The sequence below is a fragment of the Podarcis cretensis genome (genome assembly GCF_951804945.1).
Source record: "Podarcis cretensis genome assembly, chromosome: 2".
Classification (NCBI taxonomy): Eukaryota; Metazoa; Chordata; class Lepidosauria; order Squamata; family Lacertidae; genus Podarcis; species Podarcis cretensis.
Genome location: NC_137171.1, coordinates 115604176 through 115623152, shown reverse-complemented (window position 1 = coordinate 115623152; position 18977 = coordinate 115604176). Strand labels below are relative to the sequence as shown.

General features: G+C 47.3%; 1 protein-coding gene across 2 annotated transcripts; it reads right to left on the bottom strand.

The window, feature by feature from the left end:
- Positions 1–505: 505 nt before the first annotated feature.
- LOC307208721 (zinc finger protein RFP-like) lies at positions 506–15974 on the bottom strand. 2 transcript variants are annotated; one of them, XM_079963605.1, is made up of 8 exons: positions 15887–15974; positions 9085–9542; positions 7780–7875; positions 5544–5774; positions 5056–5078; positions 2658–2776; positions 2346–2381; positions 506–1545 (listed from the first exon to the last, which is right to left on the bottom strand). In XM_079963605.1, the coding sequence occupies exons 2-8, from the start codon at positions 9502–9504 to the stop codon at positions 1031–1033; spliced, it is 1440 nt and encodes a 479-aa protein (XP_079819731.1). In that variant the 5' UTR covers positions 9505–9542; positions 15887–15974; the 3' UTR covers positions 506–1030. The 2 variants fall into 2 exon arrangements, with proteins under 2 accessions (XP_079819731.1, XP_079819732.1); XM_079963606.1 differs by lacking the exon at positions 15887–15974 and adding an exon at positions 13181–13323.
- Between the last annotated feature and the right edge of the window lie 3003 nt (positions 15975–18977).

Sequence of the window (18977 nt, the reverse complement as noted above, 5' to 3'; positions counted from 1 at the left end):
ACAACAGCAATGATTTGTGTGTGTACCTGCAAATCTTTCATCTTACTCAGAATGAATAACATTGGCAGCCATTAACTCATTCCAGGATATTAAAACATACAGAGATTTTGAGGGCAAAAAACCCCAAAACAGTTCTTTCAAATCACATCTGCTGCATTCAGAATGCAAGTCAAACGGTTTTTCAGCATGCTTTGAAAATATCAGTGGGAGAATTTGCCTGGTCCCTTGGCAGCCCACCCCTCTCACCCCAACTTGTAATTAACGCCAGTACTTTTTATTGTATTGCTTTGTAACTTTTATGCCATTTTATTTTAGCACGGCTTGGTTGTGCCTATATATATATATATATATATATATATATATATATACACACACCAGCTTCTTTAAATACATTTATAGTGAAAAGGAAGAACACCTTCTTTTCTATAAAGAGCTGAACATACATACACAATTGGGGCTGGTCTGTTTCTTAAGAGATATACAAGAGCAAGAAAAACCATTAACACAAGAACAAAAAATGGATTTATGTGCCCCAGTGCAATACCCTTTAAAAAAAATATAATGCAAGAAGTTTCTCTGAACAAACAACTATTCTTTTCAGAGAAAAACGACATAAATTGGAAGATTTCCGCTTTCATAATAGTCACACCCAGTAGTTTTAAAGTCAACCCCTCCACCTCCACCAAAAGAAAATCTTGGAGTTGCTTTCCCAAGTAAGACAGCCTTTGGGGCATATAAATTGCACTGAGAAATCCAAGCTGAACTTGGTGGGGATCCATACTGGGAATTACCTGGGAATGGTTGAAGAGGGGACCATTTTGTCCTGCAGAGTAGTATTTCGCCCCTCTGGGCCCCCTTTGAGGTTGACCTCCTTCTCAGTCTTTCTGGAAAGCAACCCAAACGCTTCGTGGGTTTCTCTCAAGTCACTTGAAAACAAACAATACCCCCTTTGCTTTGCTCCCTGTAATAAGCACCTATTGGTCAGGTGTGGAAGATTTTTGTTCTCAATGCCTGTGCTGTCTTGCCTGCTCTAGGGGGAGAGTGTGAGGCTGGCCCTTTCCTGAAGCCAAAAGAAGGGCAGCAGCAGCTCTCCGCAGAAGGAAGCTTCCGTGAAACCAACAAGGGCATTTCCTCTCTCAGCGTCGAAGAAGGCCAATCGCTGCCCGGTGCAGTTCAGAGTCACTCGGATCCTCCGCAGATCCCCATTTAGGGGCAGGTGGTAATGACAGTCGTGGATGACCCTGTACTGACCTCCCCACCTCCCCATAGCCCAGATCCCTTCCATGGGCGTAAAGCTAAATGCGCCCTGTCTCTTCACGGTACTTTTGGCAACCCCCACAGCCCATTCTCCTTCATTCCCCACAGTGACCTCCCAGGTAAACCTGCCTGTTCTAAACCCCTCGCGTCCCAGCACAGCAGTCAGTTGTTTGAATCTCTGCGGGTGGTCGGGCACCTCTTGACAAACGTCGGCGCACGTCACGCTCAGGCAGTCCTCAGACAGAAGGAGCTGGGGGTGAGCTGTGACTGGATCCAGAGTTACTCTTGCTATCGGGGTTTGGGGAAGACAAGCGGAAGAGAACACAATCAGACAGCTGGGTGTGGGATGTAACATAAGCAGTCAAATATAACATTTCAAAGTGTTGGTGCTGACCTTTAAAGCCCTAAACAGCCTCGGTCCAGTATACCTGAAGGAGCGTCTCCACCCCCATCGTTGAGCCCGGACACTGAGGTCCAGTTCTGAGGGCCTTCTGGCGGTTCCCTCACTGCGAGAAGCCAAGTTACAGGGAAGCAGGCAGAGGGCCTTCTTGATAGTGGCACCCGCCCTGTGGAACGCTCTCCCACCAGATGTCAAAGAGAAAAACAACTACCAGACACGGCCACGACCCCAGAGTCGGCCACGACTGGACCTAATGGTCAGGGGTCTCTTTACCTTTATATATATATTTAAATGGTAGATTGTTATACTTTTATTAATAGTCATGACGTTTTAAAAACTCTTCAGTAGGTTAGGCTGCAATGAACAGTCCTTGCCTGGCTACCTGGAGGAGATATTTACTTGCCGGAAATGACCATTTGAGAGCTGGTTGCCGAGTAGCAGCAACCAAGGAGGGAAATTGCTTTCATGCCCCGATTCTGGGCTTCTGAGAGACATCTAGCTGGTCACTATGATTCAAAGACTTATTTAAAAGCAGGGAGGGGGGAATAAAAAGTTGGCAGAAAACTCCTCCATCATAACTTTCCCACTACTCATAAATGGTCTATTAATGGTTCCAGAGTCCCCAGTGCCCGTCCCACCGAACTGCAGCGAAATGCAAGCAAGTTCTTTATCAAACCTCACAGCTTACCTTTCTGCAAATATTTCAGATCAGATGTTAGGGTGTCTGGGGAAAGAAAAGGAAAAGAGATTCAGCACCACACTTTGAACGCTGACTGGAAATATGAACTGAAGAATAAATCAAAACAATTCTGAAGAAAAGAAATTATGGGCTGAAGTTGCAGGTGCAATGTTGAGCAGAGCCCATTCCGCTAATGGACAAGGACTGCCTTCTCAAGTGTCCTGGCCCTGGCCACGTTACAAAGGACTTTACTCCTCGCCACGCTCAGACCTGGACCAAAATCACAGCCAGCACAAAATCCTTGCAGCTGTTTTCCCTTACATTTGAATTCCTGTATGACATGGTCCAGAAAGGGGATCACATCGCTGAATTCCCAGGCCCTCCAGTGCAAAGCAACAGAAAAAACCACTGGTGTCTCAAATGCCTCTCTCTCCTCAAACCTGAAAACAAAACCAGAAAAAAACACGTTAGCAGCCCTCCATCCAGTCCAAAGTCCTAGACTGCATTACAATTGGAGTAAATTTATTGAATATTTAAAGGAGAACTGTAAAAACGTAAAGACACTAGCAGGACTGGAATAATACCTTCAGTGTAAAACAGTAGTGATATAAGAATAATGTGCGCGATAAGAATGGGATAAATATACCAATTGCAGGGAGGGAGGGAAGTCAAGACTCGGCAGAGTGAAAGGGAACATATGGTAACAATAAGGATTGTTGGAAAAAGAATATGTAAAAAAAAAAAAAATTACTTGGGGAGGGGGGGGAGTCCTAGACTGCATTAAAACAAAATAAACGGAAGGAAGAAGGATGCCCGCTATATTCTAGTTCTTGTTTTAATGGCCTAACTCTGTATAACACACCTTCTGACATTTGGTATTTCAACTGTGATATTATCCCACCCTTTAAAAAAGGTTTTATTAAAGATGTGTCTTACAAAACAAATAGGGAAAAGTACATCTCTTGTACCCACTGTCATTCACAGAGTTTTTTTCACATTTCGTTTACACGCAGTGAGACACACTGTTGTCGTAGAAATCTTGCAGTTGGGGAAAAAAGAGAAAGGAGCGAGAGATTCTTATTCTTTCTGTATTGTTCTTTCATTCTGTTGCATAGGGTTAGTGTAGGTCTTTTTTGTCAGCATCGTATGAGTAAATCCTTTTATTTATATTTATTTTTATTGAGATTAAGGGGTCCAGAAGTTGGTTGGTTGTGTTTGGAGACCTCTCAATTCCTGTCAGAGTTTACCCCGAGGTTGGTTTAAAACCACAGGCACAAGGAAAGTGACAACAGTCACTCTTCAAAATGGAAACTTAAAGAGATGCTAGACAGGAACTGCTAGAAATTCTGTCTTAGCTGTGGAAGACTGCCATGTGGGGATAGAGAATGGCAATCCGAATCGCTACAGCAGCAAGAGGAAGAATATGAAACATGGGTAGGCAAACTAAGGCCCGGGGGCTGGATGCGGCCCAATCGCCTTCTAAATCCAGCCCGCGGATGGTCCGGGAATCAGCATGTTTTTACATGAGTAGAATGTGTCCTTTTATTTAAAAATGCATCTCTGGGTTGTTTGTGGGGCATAGGAATTCATTCATATTTTTTCCCCAAAATATAGTCTGGCCCCCCACAAGGCCTGAGGGACAGTGGACCAGCCTTTGCTGAAAAAGTTTGCTCATGCCTGAATAGAAAGATTACTTTAAGGCAGTGGTTTTCACCCTGGGGTGCCTTGAATGATGGTCAGGGGTGCCGTGGGCAACACTGGCCTCTGTCCCTCTTTCCTTCCTTCCTTCCCTCCTCTGATGCCCTCTCATGTCTCCACCTCCCAAAGGCTTGTACGGCTGTTTGTTGCAACAGCCCTGGCTGAAAGCTCCCCAGGCAAATGGTGCCTCTGGGGCTGGCCAGGGGGTGCTTCCCAGTGTTGGGATGCGTCCGGGGAGTTGGGGGCATTTGGCAGCCCTCAGCTGGCTCCAGCCACCGGCCGGCAGCTGGGTGAACTTCGGTTCTCGGAACAGCATCAAAAACTGTGACTCAAGCCCCAGAAGCTTAATCATGCAAGCCCCAGAGATAAGAACTCTTTGCAACGAAAGAGGCGGACAGAGGCCTATGTAAGCATTTTTACAGCATCAGGAACAAAGGAAAAACATGCCTGCTTCCCTTTGTGTCCAAGCAAAGAGCAGTATAGCAAAAGCAATATACAAGGGAAGTTCCCAGCAGACTGTGCTGGAAGCAAACAGACATGTGACATACATCAATCCACACATCTGTTCTAAAGGTGGAATGGAACTAAATCCTAACACCCAGGCCCCTGTGGGGCAGTGTGAGGAGACACGTCTCTTTGGGGCAGGGAGGGCAGCTCAGAGACCAGGGGCGGCAGTAGTGGCTGCCCAGAGGACTGCCAAGGAGAGGGGACAGCAGGATGAGGGAACGCTCCAGAAGGGAGGGTTCGAAAAGGGGTGAGGGGCTGCCAGCTCTGCAGGCAAGGGGGTGACATAACTGGGCCCCCAGTAGTTGGTCAAGGGAGCCGTGGACCCAAATAGGTTGAGAGCCTCTGCTGTAAGGAATGATTGTGGGAATGAAAGTAGGGCAGGTTTCAACTTTGAGGCCCATTTCTCTCTGTGAAAACCTAGAGGTCAAAGAGACTTATGAGAACCTGCCGGTCACATTATTCCCAGAAAAAAGACCAAAAAAGGTTTAGAAGGATATGCATGGGTTCCACTTACCTCTGCAAAAGGCTTCTAATGTTCTGCAAGGAAAAGAGAAAAAGGGAGCTCAGTGAATGCCCCCAGACCAGGCTACAATCCCCACTCAACCCCAAGCCCTGAAGGGTGAAGTATAAGCACCCGACTAAAATGATGCAGCCCCAGAAGACAAACCAGCCTCTTTAAAAGAAGCAGGAAAATTTCACACAGGGCAGCTTCCCTTTGTCAATGGCAACCTCTGGGAAGCTCAGAAGCGAGGCAGGAATGAGCCATTGGAAGCCATTAGACAACCAACCATGAGCAAAGAGCAGAAAACATCCTATTTGAAGGTGTCTCTACTCTGCATTAAGATGAACAAATTGTCCCTCTTGTTTTTCTTGCTGCAGCCTTGGCTACAGCTCTATAAACTGCCCCCTTTCACTTCCTACATAGCTGGAGGCACACGAGGATTTGGAGCCAGCCTTGCGTGCACCGCAAAGGGGTCTGGCTTGCTTGTTTCCCGGTCTCACCTGCAGGACTTCACTGGTTGGCCTCTGAAGCTTGGCTTCCATCTCCAGGATGAGAGTTTCAAGGGGTATGAGATCCCTGGAGAGCCTCTCCAGGTGCTCCTCCCTTTTCCTTGCAATCTCCTCTTCCAGCTCTTGCATTTTCTCCAGCAGAAGGTCCTCTTGTTCCTCCAGGAACTGGTGCAGTTGACTGAATTTGGCTATGGCCTTTCCCTTCTCTCCCTCTATGTGCTCCTAGAACAAGCAGGTGGGGCAAAGAGAGAGAAGCCAAGAATGAGAAGCCTTCTGAAGCCTCGGATATTAGATCTCCAGGTTGATGGACACTGGGAGGTTGATGGAACTGAGGGCAGGGGCCGGGACCGGGGAGGGGAGACGGAGGAAAGAAATTGGGAATTTAAAGTGTATATAAGGAATTTTTTTTAAAAAAAATAATAATAATGAGAAATGGAAAAATCGTGGAATGAATTTTTTATGACCCTAGGGGAAATGTCTTAAGAGATTAAGTTCAATATATTAGTTTTAATGAGAAATAAGATTAAATAAAGTAAAAATGGATGATTAATTGGTGAAAGAAGAGAATGTCAAACTACAGTATATTAAGATAAATTATTAGGATAAAAACAAGGATGAAGGATTTGCTGGAAATATCTAACTGAATCAGAATACAAAGAGGGGAGGTGTGGGGAGGTCAAGGAAATAAGTTAAAGGAAAGTTATGTAAAGGTTTGATTTGTTCTTTTCTTTTCTTTTTTTTCTTTTTCTCTGGATTCTATGCATTTTTTTTGCTTGTTTTTTGTCTGTTTTCCATTTTTTATCTTTTTCTTTTGATGCGACTTATTTCTATGTATCTTTTTTTTGTTTAATTGGGTGTTTTTTTTCGTTGTGACTTATGTAACCTTTAAAATTTTAATAAAAATCTTTAAAAAAAAAAGAAAAAAGAGAAGGTCCCTTCTGAATTGCCCCAAATATCACGTCAGGTTTTAGCAGGGAAGGAGTTTGCTGGAGAATACAGGGGCCATTCTTACGGGAAACCAGACCTTTCCAAGAGGAGCAGAGCTGACTTGCACCTCCAGGCCAGCCTTCCCCAACCTTAGATCCACAAAGAGTGTTGTACTCCGGATCCCATCATTCCCAAGCAACAAGGCCCGCAGTCATGGATAATGGGACCTGTAGTCCCCTAGCATCTGAGATCCCAAGGGGTAGAATTAATGCTACTTTACTTCCAACATTCCATCTTGCTAGCTGCAATGACCCCTTCTCTCTTCCCACTGTGTTCTGTTCTCCTGACACCAGGGAGCCATTTTTTTTGAGGGGGGGGGAAAGGAAGGAGGAAGCCCCCATTACACGTGTGAGCTATATCCTTGTGCAGGGCTTCCAATGATGGGGCAAGTTGAATCTTGCCAAGTTTTGGAAAAGCAGCTTTTTATTGTTTTGTTAAAAGGATATATATTATAATACCTACGAGACCGCCTCTCCCATATGCCCCACGGAGAGCCTCAAGGTCCATAAATAGCAACACCCTAGAGGTCCCGGGTCCTAAGGAAGTTAGATTAGCTTCAACCAGAGCCAGGGCCTTTTCAACTCTGGCTCCGGCCTGGTGGAACGCTCTGCCTCATGAGACCAGGGCCCTGCGGGATCTGATTTCTTTCCGCAGGGCCTGTAAGACAGAGTTGTTCCGCCTGGCCTTTGGCTTGGAGCCAATTTGATTCCCTCCCCTTCTTTCTTTTTTCTTTTCCTTTCTCCTCCTGCGATGAGGTTTCAATATTTTAATGTTGTATTTTAATTTTCTTTTTAAGTTGTATTCATTCAACTTGTTTTTATTATTGCTTGTTAGCCGCCTTGAGCCCGGCCTTGTCTGGGGAGGGCAGGGTATAAATAAAAATTATTATTATTAGTATTAATATCACAAAATTAATAATAATAATAATAATACCCCACACATCCGGCTGGGTTGCAAAGCAATTATATGGGTGAAATAATAAATGACCAAGGGATAGCTCAGTTTGGTAGAACGTGAGACTCTTAATCTCACAGGTCACGGGTTCGAGTCCACATTGGGAAAAGATTCCTGCATTGCAACCAGACTAGATGACCCACATACAAGTAGACCTATATATGCTAGATATCATCTGTTTCAGGAAAAGCTGCTTCAGACCATTCTGCTTTTAATATTTGTTTCCCCCCAACCCCCCCCCCCCGATCCTACATCTCATTCATTTCTCAGCCTTGCTGATGCTTACAAGCAACTGTCGCCTTTCAATTTCTGTTTGTGCTTTAAAGGTCAGAAGTCTTTCTCTCTCCGTCCTCAAAATCGGCAAGCAACTGCTGATCTGTTCCTGAAAAAGAAGAAGCAGATTTTTTTGCGGGTGTTCTTCCTCTTAGAGGTTTACTTTCTTCTTTCTTTGGCGATCACCCGCAGCCAAGTAAGATTGTCTTCCATAAAAAACGGTTTTAACAATGAGCCCGTAAGTGACTGTGGAGGCCAATTCTGGATCCACACGTCCTTTCACAGTGGGGACATTGGTTTCCAGGCAGGAGTTGATCACAGTGTGGATTTGCCAAGCGTGCCTTCCTCTTAGCACATTTATCCCTTGCGTTCCGAGTCTGAGTGTCTTCAAAGCCCATGACACCTTTGGTAAAGGCTGTTCTCCAAATGGAGAGCTCGCAGCCCAGTGTTTCCCAGTTGTCAGTGTTTATACTATATTTTTTTTAGCTTTGCCTTGAGACAGTCTTTAAACCTCTTTTGTTGACCACCAGCATTACACTTTCCATTTTAAAGTTCAGAATAGAGTAGTTGCTTTGGAAGACGATCATCAGGCATCCGCACAACATGACCAGTCCAACTGGTATACTTTATATACCCATCAAAACAAGACACGTGGAGCAGATGTGAGGACCGCATCGCCTGCCACGGTGTTGGTGAACCAAACTCCCATTGCCCATGCTTTCTGGGGCTGATGGAAAGACTAAAGATTTCCCACACCTGATTCGAAGTGCAGCCGAATCAGAGGCTCACTCCCTAAAGGTTATTCCTATGCCTTCCAAGTCCGAATCTTTATCCCACTGTACGCTTACAAGCAGGGACGTGGGTGGCGCTGTGGGTTAAACCACAGAGCCTAGGACTTGCCGATCAGAAGGTCGGCGGTTCGAATCCCCGTGATGGGGTGAGCTCCCGTTGCTTGGTCTCTGCTCCTGCCCACCTAGCAGTTCGAAAGCACGTCAAAATGCAAGTAGATAAATAGGTACTGCTCCGGCAGGAAGGTAAACGGCGTTTCCGTGCGCTGCTCTGGTTCACCAGAAGCGGCTTAGTCATGCTGGCCACATGACCTGGAAGCTGTACGCACCGGCTCCCTCGGCCATTAAAGCGAGATGAGCGCCGCAACCCCAGAGTCAGCCATGACTGGGCCTAATGTTCAGGGGTCCCTTTACCTTTTATCTTTAGAGTTACAAGCACATTGAATAGATTTACTGGCAGACTTCAGGGTTCAAGCCCGCCCCTTCCTCAACGATGCTCTGGGTCATTCCCATCCACCGTCCACTCTTACCTTGTATACCTGGGCGGCTTCTTCTGCGGAGAGCACTCTGTGGCCCCTATGCTCTTGGGAACTGGCACATTCCCCGCAGAAGGGGACTTGGTCGTCCTCACAGAACAAGTCCCACGGCTGCCGATGCCTCTGGCATTCCAAGTCCTGTTGTTCTCGAGCCTCTCTCTTGGCGGAAGCTTCCCAGTCCTTGAGTATTTCAGCCAGGTTCGAGAGAGACCTGTTGGGCCTGAAGGTTCTCTCGACAGTCCTTCTGCACTCGGGGCACCTGGCATTTGCGCCAGGCTGCTCCCAGCACCTCCTGATGCATGCTTGGCAGAAGCTGTGCCCACAGTTTAGCAGCACTGGGCTGGTGAAATAGCAGAGGCAGATGGGGCAGGTAGCTACGCACCGGCACCGCTTCATGGAGTTCCCGTCACCCATGGGCTGAACCTTCGGCAGAGATGCAATGCCGCCTCAATCTGAAACAGGGTACATGAAAAGGAAACACCTTATGAGTGACTTAATAAAGGGCATGTTGCAATAAACTGCTTTGAGGTTCTCATAGAATCATAGAGTTGGAAGAGACCACAAGGGCCATCGAGTCCAACCCCCTGCCAAGCAGGAAACACCATCAGAGCACTCCTGACATATGGTTGTCAAGCCTCTGCTTAAAGACCTCCAAAGAAGGAGACTCCACCACACTCCTTGGCAGCAAATTCCACTGTCAAACAGCTCTTACTGTCAGGAAGTTCTTCCTAATGTTTAGGTGGAATCTTCTTTCTTGTAGTTTGGATCCATTGCTCCGTGTCCGCTTCTCTGGAGCAGCAGAAAACAACCTTTCTCCCTCCTCTATGTGACATCCTTTTATATATTTGAACATGGCTATCATATCACCCCTTAACCTCCTCTTCTCCAGGCTAAACATGCCCAGCTCCCTTAGCCGTTCCTCATAAGGCATCGTTTCCAGGCCTTTGACCATTTTGGTTACCCTCCTCTGGACACGTTCCAGTTTGTCAGTGTCCTTCCTGAACTGTGGTGCCCAGAACTGGACACAGTACTCCAGGTGAGGTCTGACCAGAGCAGAATACAGTGGCACTATTACTTCCCTTGATCTAGATGCTATACTCCTATTGATGCAGCCCAGAATTGCATTGGCTTTTTTAGCTGCCGCGTCACACTGTTGGCTCATGTCAAGTTTGTGGTCAACCAAGACTCCTAGATCCTTTTCACATGTACTGCTCTCAAGCCAGGTGTCACCCATTTTGTATTTGTGCCTCTCATTTTTTTTGCCCAAGTGCAATACTTTACATTTCTCCCTGTTAAAATTCATCTTGTATAAAATTCATCTCTGTTGACTAAGCGATAGATATCTATGTAGCGATTGAGCACTTCTTTACCAATGACAGTTGTATGATTATAATAGCCCAGGTGAAGAATTTTGAAGAATTTAATTATTACGGTCACAGACCAGTTCCGGTTCACTTACAATATCAGGGAAATCATAAAACACAACAGGAATACATTGAACTGCAACTGGGTCTATCAAAGACAATTCAGATATAGCGGCAGTTAAAAATATATATTAAATCTTGGTCACTAAAATATAACCTAAATATAATTAAAATAAAACCTAAAATTATCATTTAAAAGCTTAATCATTTTGGTAGTACAGCTTGTTCCCTAGGTTTTGTGGCAGTTGCACAGAATTTGGCCACCCTTAGCGTAATCTCTAGATCCTTGTCCTCTACCAGGAGTTTTAGACATTGAAGTTTGGACCCATTGAAGGTCGGCCCAGGTGTAGCTCTGTGGTAGGCTGCAGATCAACAGGTGTAGCTTTGTGGTAGGGCTGGAGTTCACCAGGTCAGGTATTTTTGGGCTGTGATTCCTGCAATGCATAGGGGTCCCTTCCAATTCTACAGTTCTAGGGTTCTATAATTGGCATGAACGGCAGTTGCAGGTAGGTGCAATAATAGACCAACATGAACAGCAGCCTTTTAAAGAGGCTAGTAGCTATCAGTTTCATACTGCTAGGGGGCCGCAATACGTCTGCCTGGAAGTGATGTCCAGGGGGAATTTCTGGAAGGTGGCAATTTGTCCTGGATCTTTGGCAAGCAAACCAAGAAATCGCGTTTTAATGTTAAAAAAAAGCTGAACAATTTGGGGGGTTTCCTTAGAAAAACAAAAAACTCAACTTTCGGGGTGTCCTGATTTGATTTTTATCTTTTGAAATACAGTGGTACCTTGGGTTAAGAACTTAATTCGTTCCAGAGGTCCGTTCTTAACCTGAAGCACCACTTTAGCTAATGGGGCCTCCTGCTGCTGCCGTGCCACTGGAGCACGATTTCTGTTCTCATCCTGAAGCAAAGTTCTTAACCCGAGGTACTATTTCTGGGTTAGCGGAGTCTGTAACCTGAAGCGTATGTAACCCGAGGTAGCACTGTATGGCAACCCTACATACTTCCTACAGAGAACAGAGCTTCTCTTCTTCTGCAGCTAAGATGGGTCACCTCCACACTATATTTAAAGCACATTTTTAACACTTGGCAGAGCTGTAGCAGGGGGGTGGGGTACTAGCCGGGGTTTTTTTTGGCTCAGGTGAAATTTCCAGAGGGGTGCGACTGAGGCTCACAGCCTGTGTGTGTGTATGCAACTGCACATGGTGTGTGTGTGTGTGCTAAACCTGGTCTTTGACCCGTGTGAAATAAAGTCTAGAAGAGTTTGGATTTGATATCCCGCTTTATCACTACCCGAAGGAGTCTCAAAGCAGCTCACATTCTCCTTTTCCCTTCCTCCCCCACAACAAACACTCTGTGAGGTGAGCGGGGCTGAGAGACTTCAGAGAAGTGTGACTGGCCCAAGGTCACCCAGTAGCTGCATGTGGAGGAGTGGAGACGCAAACCCCGTTCACCAGATTACGAGTCCACCACTCTTAACCACTACACCACACTGGTCTAGTTTCCCCCCTGCCACTTGGTGTAAATCATGCCTCCCCCCTCAAAAAATAAAAAAGACTTCCCAGAAACTTGGGAACAGCAGTTTATGCCTAACATATCTCCAGTTGCCAGCAGCCCAAACTAGTAATGTTTATGGGCTTATTTACAAGGTTGATAGAACACAAACCCTCTGCTGACTGCCTTGATACATTATCTGAAGTGCTATTATTCACTGTGCAGGAGGAAGCTGTACATAGTCAGGCCATTGGTCCTCCTAACACAATACAGTGGTACCTCAGGTTACATACGCTTCAGGTTACATACGCTTCAGGTTACAGACTCCGCTAACCCAGAAATAGTGCTTCAGGTTAAGAACTTTGCTTCAGGGTGAGAATAGAAATCGTGCTCCGGCGGCATGGCGGAAGCAGGAGGCCCTATTAGCTAAAGTGGTGCTTCAGGTTAAGAACAGTTTCAGCTTAAGAACAGACCTCCGGAACAAATTAAGTACTTAACCAGAGGTACCACTGTATTGTCAACCTAGAAATGCCAAAGGTTAAATTTGGGAGCTTCTGTACAAAAAAGCAAAAGCTCCACCACTGAGGAAAGGGGTAGTAACCATCTTATGTAACCATCTTATTTTGAAAAATAAAATATCTGGACGCAGGTGGCGCTGTGGGTTAAAGCCTCAGCGCCTAGGGCTTGCCGATCGAAAGGTCGGCGGTTCGAATCCCTGCGGCGGGGTGCGCTCCCGCTGCTCGGTCCCAGCGCCTGCCAACCTAGCAGTTCGAAAGCACCTCCGGGTGCAAGTAGATAAATAGGGACCGCTTACCAGCGGGAAGGTAAACGGCGTTTCCGTGTGCGGCTCTGGCTCTGGCTCTGGCCAGAGCAGCGATGTCACGCTGGCCACGTGACCCGGAAGTGTCTCCGGACAGCGCTGGCCCCTGGCCTCTTAAGTGAGATGGGCGCACAACCCCAGAGTCTGTCAAGACTGGCCCGTACGGGCAGGGGTACCTTTACCTTTACCTTTACACCCGCATGGTGTAGCTGCAAACCATTTCCAACACTTAATCTGGAGCCCTTCGGATAGTGGTAGGTTTGCTTTCTACATTTCCACCACACCCTTCGCCCAAAAGCCACCCCTCCCAAAAAAAAAAAAAAAAAAAAGCAATTTGCAAAGCCCTCACCTGGCGGAGGTGAGCAAGTTGACTCAGCTTGGCTCTAAGCCACGAGAGACGGCACCAGCATTGAAAGGGAAGAGCCGAGAGCAGCGAAATCAAATTCCCCGCCAAGAACTCGGGCAGCTTCGAAACTCACAAGCTGCCGCCCTTCTAACAAGCTGGACGCGTTTTGAATGGACAAACTGCGGGGCGGGGCAACCTGCAGCCAATCAGCGGCTCTTGGAATGCTCACGCGCGGACACGCCCCCGTTCCTTGGTCCTGCGGGAGGAGTTCCGCCGATTAGCGGAAAGTCAAAGCCGAAAAGGGAGTTCTTTGCTACTAACGCCGTTTTCCGCGTTGTTGCAAAATCGCGGCGGGTGGGGTTTGCAGCCAAACGGGTATGCAGAATGATGAGCGTTTACTCTGCTCTGGGACGATGGCAAAACCTGAGCAAGCCTAATTTGGTGGGTTGCTTCTTTTGCAGCTGCGCCTCGAGGCACGTGGAGCTTTCTCCTTAATTTTGCAAAACCCGACACGGTGTGGGGAAGCCAACAGTGCATTAGGGCTGCACATTGGGAACATGTCACGTGCCCTTTTCTGCTAAAGTGGTCCCTGACCTCAAGTTCACAATCTTAAAAAACAACAACAGCCCACACAACACAAAAGGAAAAAGGAATGTGAGGGAGGAAGGAAGGACAAACAAGCTCAAGTTGTATATATTCCCATGCAGCTAAGACTGCTTGCATCATGTTATGCTGTATTTCTGTTGATCTGCTGTTACTTTTTATGGTGTCTTAGAGGATATGTTGTCTTAATTTTTTGTGCTGCTTTAAAATGGTGTTGTTGTTTTTTTTAAAAAAGACTATATTTGTGATATAATTAAGGGGTTGAAACTGCTCAGCAGGAGTGGCGTACAATTTATCTTAATACTAATATTTATGATTGACATTAAGCAAAGCAAGGTCTTTCTACATATGTGAATAAACCTTCACAAATCAGCCATTAAAAATGTTAACACGCGGGAGCCACTTAGTGGGGCAGCATTTCAGTCTCGCCGGGCGCTTAAGTAACAGACTCCAAAGGTGTCTTAATCAGCATTTAGGTTTCAAAGGGAGACGCCACTGCGCTGTTGAAGATCCCGCTTACCCATTTTCACCTCCCTTTTGCAAATTCCATTACCAGCTGGGGAGTGTCTTCCCCTCCCCCTGATTGAATCTACTTTTCTCTTGACCAGACGCCTTTTTCATTTGCACAGGAACTCACGTGTCTTCCTCTTACACCGCTGGGTGTCTTGCCCCACCCTTGACCTTCTTTCAACATCTGGAGGACGCCACACAAGCTGTCCCTGGGCTAAGGTGTTAACAGAGGTAACAAAGAGAGCTATGCCTCTGGAACTCTCTCTGGCATTTTCTAGCAAAAAAGATGAATTAAATATCTGGGCAGGGAAAATCTCCCTCTGCTGCCAGTCCAAGTAGGAAATTGTCAGTGTGCGCGCAGCTTCTTTATATTCTTTGCATGTTTTACGCAGAAGTAAAGGTAAAGGGACCCCTGACCATGAGGTCCAGTCGTGACCGACTCTGGGGTTGTGGTGCTCATCTCGCTTTATTGGCCGAGGGAGCCGGCGTACAGCTTCTGGGTCATGTGGCCAGCATGACTAAGCCACCTCTGGCGAACCAGAGCAGTGCACGGAAACGCCGTTTACCTTCCCTCCGGAGTGGTACCTATTTATCTACTTGCACATTGAAGTGCTTTCAAACTGGTAGGTTGGCAGGAGCAGGGACCGAGCAACGGGAGCTCAACCCGTCATGGGGATTCGAACCACCGATCAGTTTAACCCTCAGCGCCACCCTTACTCAGAAGTAAGCCTCGCTAAATGCTCCAATACCCGCCCTCCCCCATGAAATGTGCATAGGGTTGCAACGCTGGGCGAGTTGACGCAGAAGTAATCTTCAGTGGTGGGACGCGGGTGGCGCTGTGGGTTAAACCACAGAACCTAGGACTTGCCGATCAGTCGGAGGTTCGAACTCCCGCAACGGTCTGAGCTCCCGTTGCTCGGTCCCTGCTCCTGCTAACTTAGCAGTTCAAAAGCACGTCAAAGTGCAAATAGATAAATAGGTACCGCTCCGGCGGGAAGGTAAACGGTGTTTCCGTGTGCTGCTCTGGTTCACCAGAAGCGTCTTAGTCATGCTGGCCACATGACCCGGAAGCTGTATGCCGGCTCCCTCGGCCAGTAAAGCGAGATGAGCGCCGCAACCCCAGAGTCAGCCATGACTGGACCTAATGGTCAGGGCAGTGGCGTAGCGTGGGTTATCAGCACCCGGGGCAAGGCAAGTAATTTGCGCCCCCTAACCCGTGGATTTGCACCCCCTAACCCGTGGATTTGCGCCCCCTAACCCGTGGATTTCCATAACCCCCAGATGTTGCGCCCGGTGCGGCCGGCCCCCCCTGCACCCCCCACGCTACGCCACTGGGTCAGGGGTCCCTTTACCTAATCTTCAGTGAGTTCAGTTGGAGATGTCAGCATGGATTGTCAGAGCGCACCTTCTTCCTTAAGAAGTCAGCTGGAAAGAACACAGCATGCATCAGGAATAGGATTTTTCTCCATTCCCGATTTGCACCCTTAGGTCAATTCCTACATGTGCTTGCTAGCTTTCCCGCGCGTTTGGTTATTTCAGCTGGAGGTGACGACAGCGTCGGGGCAGCCGGTATAAATTGCTGGGTTAGGTTCTCACCTTAACCCCGCAGCCACGTTGGCCTCCAGCCCCGCGCGCAGAGACTTCGCATCCGAGCCGGAAGTCGCGTTGCGAAGGATTACTCTCCCTTCGGCTTTGGCTCTATTGTGACGATAGGCAGCATTCCATACATGGAACAGGGAGGCGGAGCTGTTCACGAGGCGGCGTTCTAAGCATCGCTGATTGGCTGCAGCGCGCAGCCAGTTCGCCCCGCCCCCGAACGTTTGTCCATTCACAACTTATCAGCTGCTGCAATTTACAGTACTGAATCTTTTTTTTCCGTGGCGGGGATTTTGAGTTCTCTCCCTTCGGCTTCCCCTCCTTGCTCGTAATCTGAGTTGCTCCGGATCTGGGCGCTTGAACCGAAGGAGTCCCCTTTGCTCCGCCAGATTGGGACAGCTGCTTTTGCAGGTAAAGGGAATTCGCCTCCTGGACCCCGTTTTAAGGCTCAGTCGGTTGCCACTTAAATCGGTAGGAGTTTATTGCTCGTTTAGGCGTGCGCGCGTGTGCTGTATTTTGAACCCAGCAAAGCTCTTCTTAGAGTCTGGTTCATTACTTTTCTCCTGCCCGCAGTTTTCTCATTGCTTCTTGCTCAGTGTCTCCCGGGCGTCTGCTTTAAAAACAGAAAGCATGAATAAATCCCAACACACTTGCAATATAAAAGCGAGGGACCCGCGCTTCCTGGAAATCGTTCTGCAGAAAGGAAAACTGGGGCGGCGACGCAGGTGGTGGTTAAAAGGTCTCTTCCAGAAACTAAATAAATGTGTGTATCAGTCCGTGGTGTTTTTAGAGGGGGCGGGGGTTGTCATTGGTGTAGCGGGGGGGGGTGGTCAGAGAGGCAGCCCCCCCATCAAGTAAAACAATAGAAATACTTAACTGACCAATCACGTAGGTTCTGTAACAAAAGTCTTTCGCCCCCCCCCCAAAAAAATCCTGGCTACGCTGTGTGTGTGTTAAAAATCCAACCCCAAAGGTTGCAGTCCCAGTTAAATGGGTGCCGCCCTCTTTTCCATCCCTCTTTTTGGGAGTAAAGTTGCCTCATGCTCATTTTTTTTTAAAGGGTTTCCTTCTCAAACCCGATTCTCTGGTTTGCCTGTCCTCAGTCCTAGGCCGTTTCCTGCTGCATCGGTTTCTCCTTTCTCTTGCTAGTAACCGGAGTTGCTCCGGATCCGGGCGCTTGAACCAAAGGAGTCCCCGGATCCTCCGTCCAGTTAAAATCGCTGCTTTGGCCGGTCGTTGGGGAGCGTGGGGTAAACGAAATCTAGGCATTGGGAACTGGTTTGTAGCCCGATCTTTCTTTCCATTGTGGAGTTAAAAAACAAGAGAGCTATTCTCAAAGAAGCGCGCGTTGTATTTTGCAGGTGGCTTCGCTTGCTGCGGCAGAAGAGCTGCCTGGGCTTGTCGCCTTGTTAATATGCGTGTTACTATGCGGTTTCGACTCATCTATTTCACCCCAATTATTTTTATTGATTTTTCCAAATGATTGCAAATCAGACCGAATTCAGTTTAATCGCAATCGTAGATTTTATTCTCGCACCCCACCCTCACTTTTCTCGTTATTTTCTTGCCCGACATTCATAAAACCATAGTTTCCTTATGCACAACTCATGGGATGCCTACTTTTAGATTGCAATGCAACTCCTTCCCTCCCCCAGTCTGCTTGGGAGGGGGGGGGGCGAGCAAAAGGTGGCCTTGATAGTGGGGGGCAGGGCTCAATCCCATCCCACCCAGGACCGGATTAGGACAGGCCTAAACGCTGCCCTTTAAAAAGGCTCGGCTGCATTAACAAAAGCAAGTGTATTTTTTTAACAGGGAGGACAATGAAAATAGTCTTACATTTGCATATATAGTCTTACATAGTCTTACATTTATTCTTACATTAGTCTTACATAAGTCTTACATTACAGTAATCTTAAAAGGTAAAGGTAAAGGTACCCCTGCCCGTACGGGCCAGTCTTGACAGACTCTGGGGTTGTGCGCCCATCTCACTTAAGAGGCCAGGGGCCAGCGCTGTCCGAAGTCACTTCCGGGTCACGTGGCCAGCGTGACATCGCTGCTCTGGCCAGAGCCAGAGCCACACACGGAAACGCCATTTACCTTCCCGCTGGTAAGCGGTCCCTATTTATCTACTTGCACCCGGAGGTGCTTTCGAACTGCTAGGTTGGCAGGCGCTGGGACACAGCGCCACCTGCGTCTTACATTTAGTCTTACATTTGCATATATAGGCAGAAGATGCCACTTAACTCATTAGGTAAAATTGGAAATTCAGATTTGATTTATTTATAGATTTCTCCAAATCTGAGGCCTGTGGGGTTTGGATTGCATTTTTACTTTGCTTGCATAAAATGGAGGTTCTATGAGGTTTTTCTTCTGCTTTTAAATAAATTGCCCTCCAAGTTCAGAAGGCAAACAGGCAGAGACCTGGGAGGAAGGGAACAAGAAAAATCATCCAGTGAACTATTTGTAAAAGTTTTTAATGTAAACCACTGAGCCTTGGACTTGCCAATCGGAAGGTCGGCTGTTCAAATCCCTGCGGTGGAGTGAGCTCCCATTGTTCGGTCCCAGCTCCTGCCAACCTAGCAGTTCAAAAGCACACTAGTGCAAGTAGATAAATAGGTACCACTGCAGTGGGAAGGTAAACGGTGTTTCCATGCACTGCTCTGGTTTTGCCAGAAGCAGCTTAGTCATGATGGCCACATGACCAGGAAAAACTGTCTGTGGACAAATGTCAGCTCCCTCGCCCAGTAAAGCGAGATGAGCATCACAACCCCAGAGTCATTTGTGACTGGACATAACTGTCAGGGGTCCTTTACCTTTTTTTTATGTAGAGGGCAGGGGAGAATGGCTCCCTGTGAAGGGAGCCAGCTCCATGTAGTATTGTGTGCAATCTTCTCTAGGTGCTATACTAGAACTTGTGGAATAACCAGCTTCATTTAACCAACATGCTTATGTCAAACTAATGTGTGAAGGGTTTAATTCCACAGTAAGCGGTCCTGACAGGGTTAGCTGTGTCACTTCCCCTTACCTTGGGAGGAAATAGGCAACCTTGCCAATTGTCCCCACCCCCCACCCTGCCTGAGAAGCTTAGTAT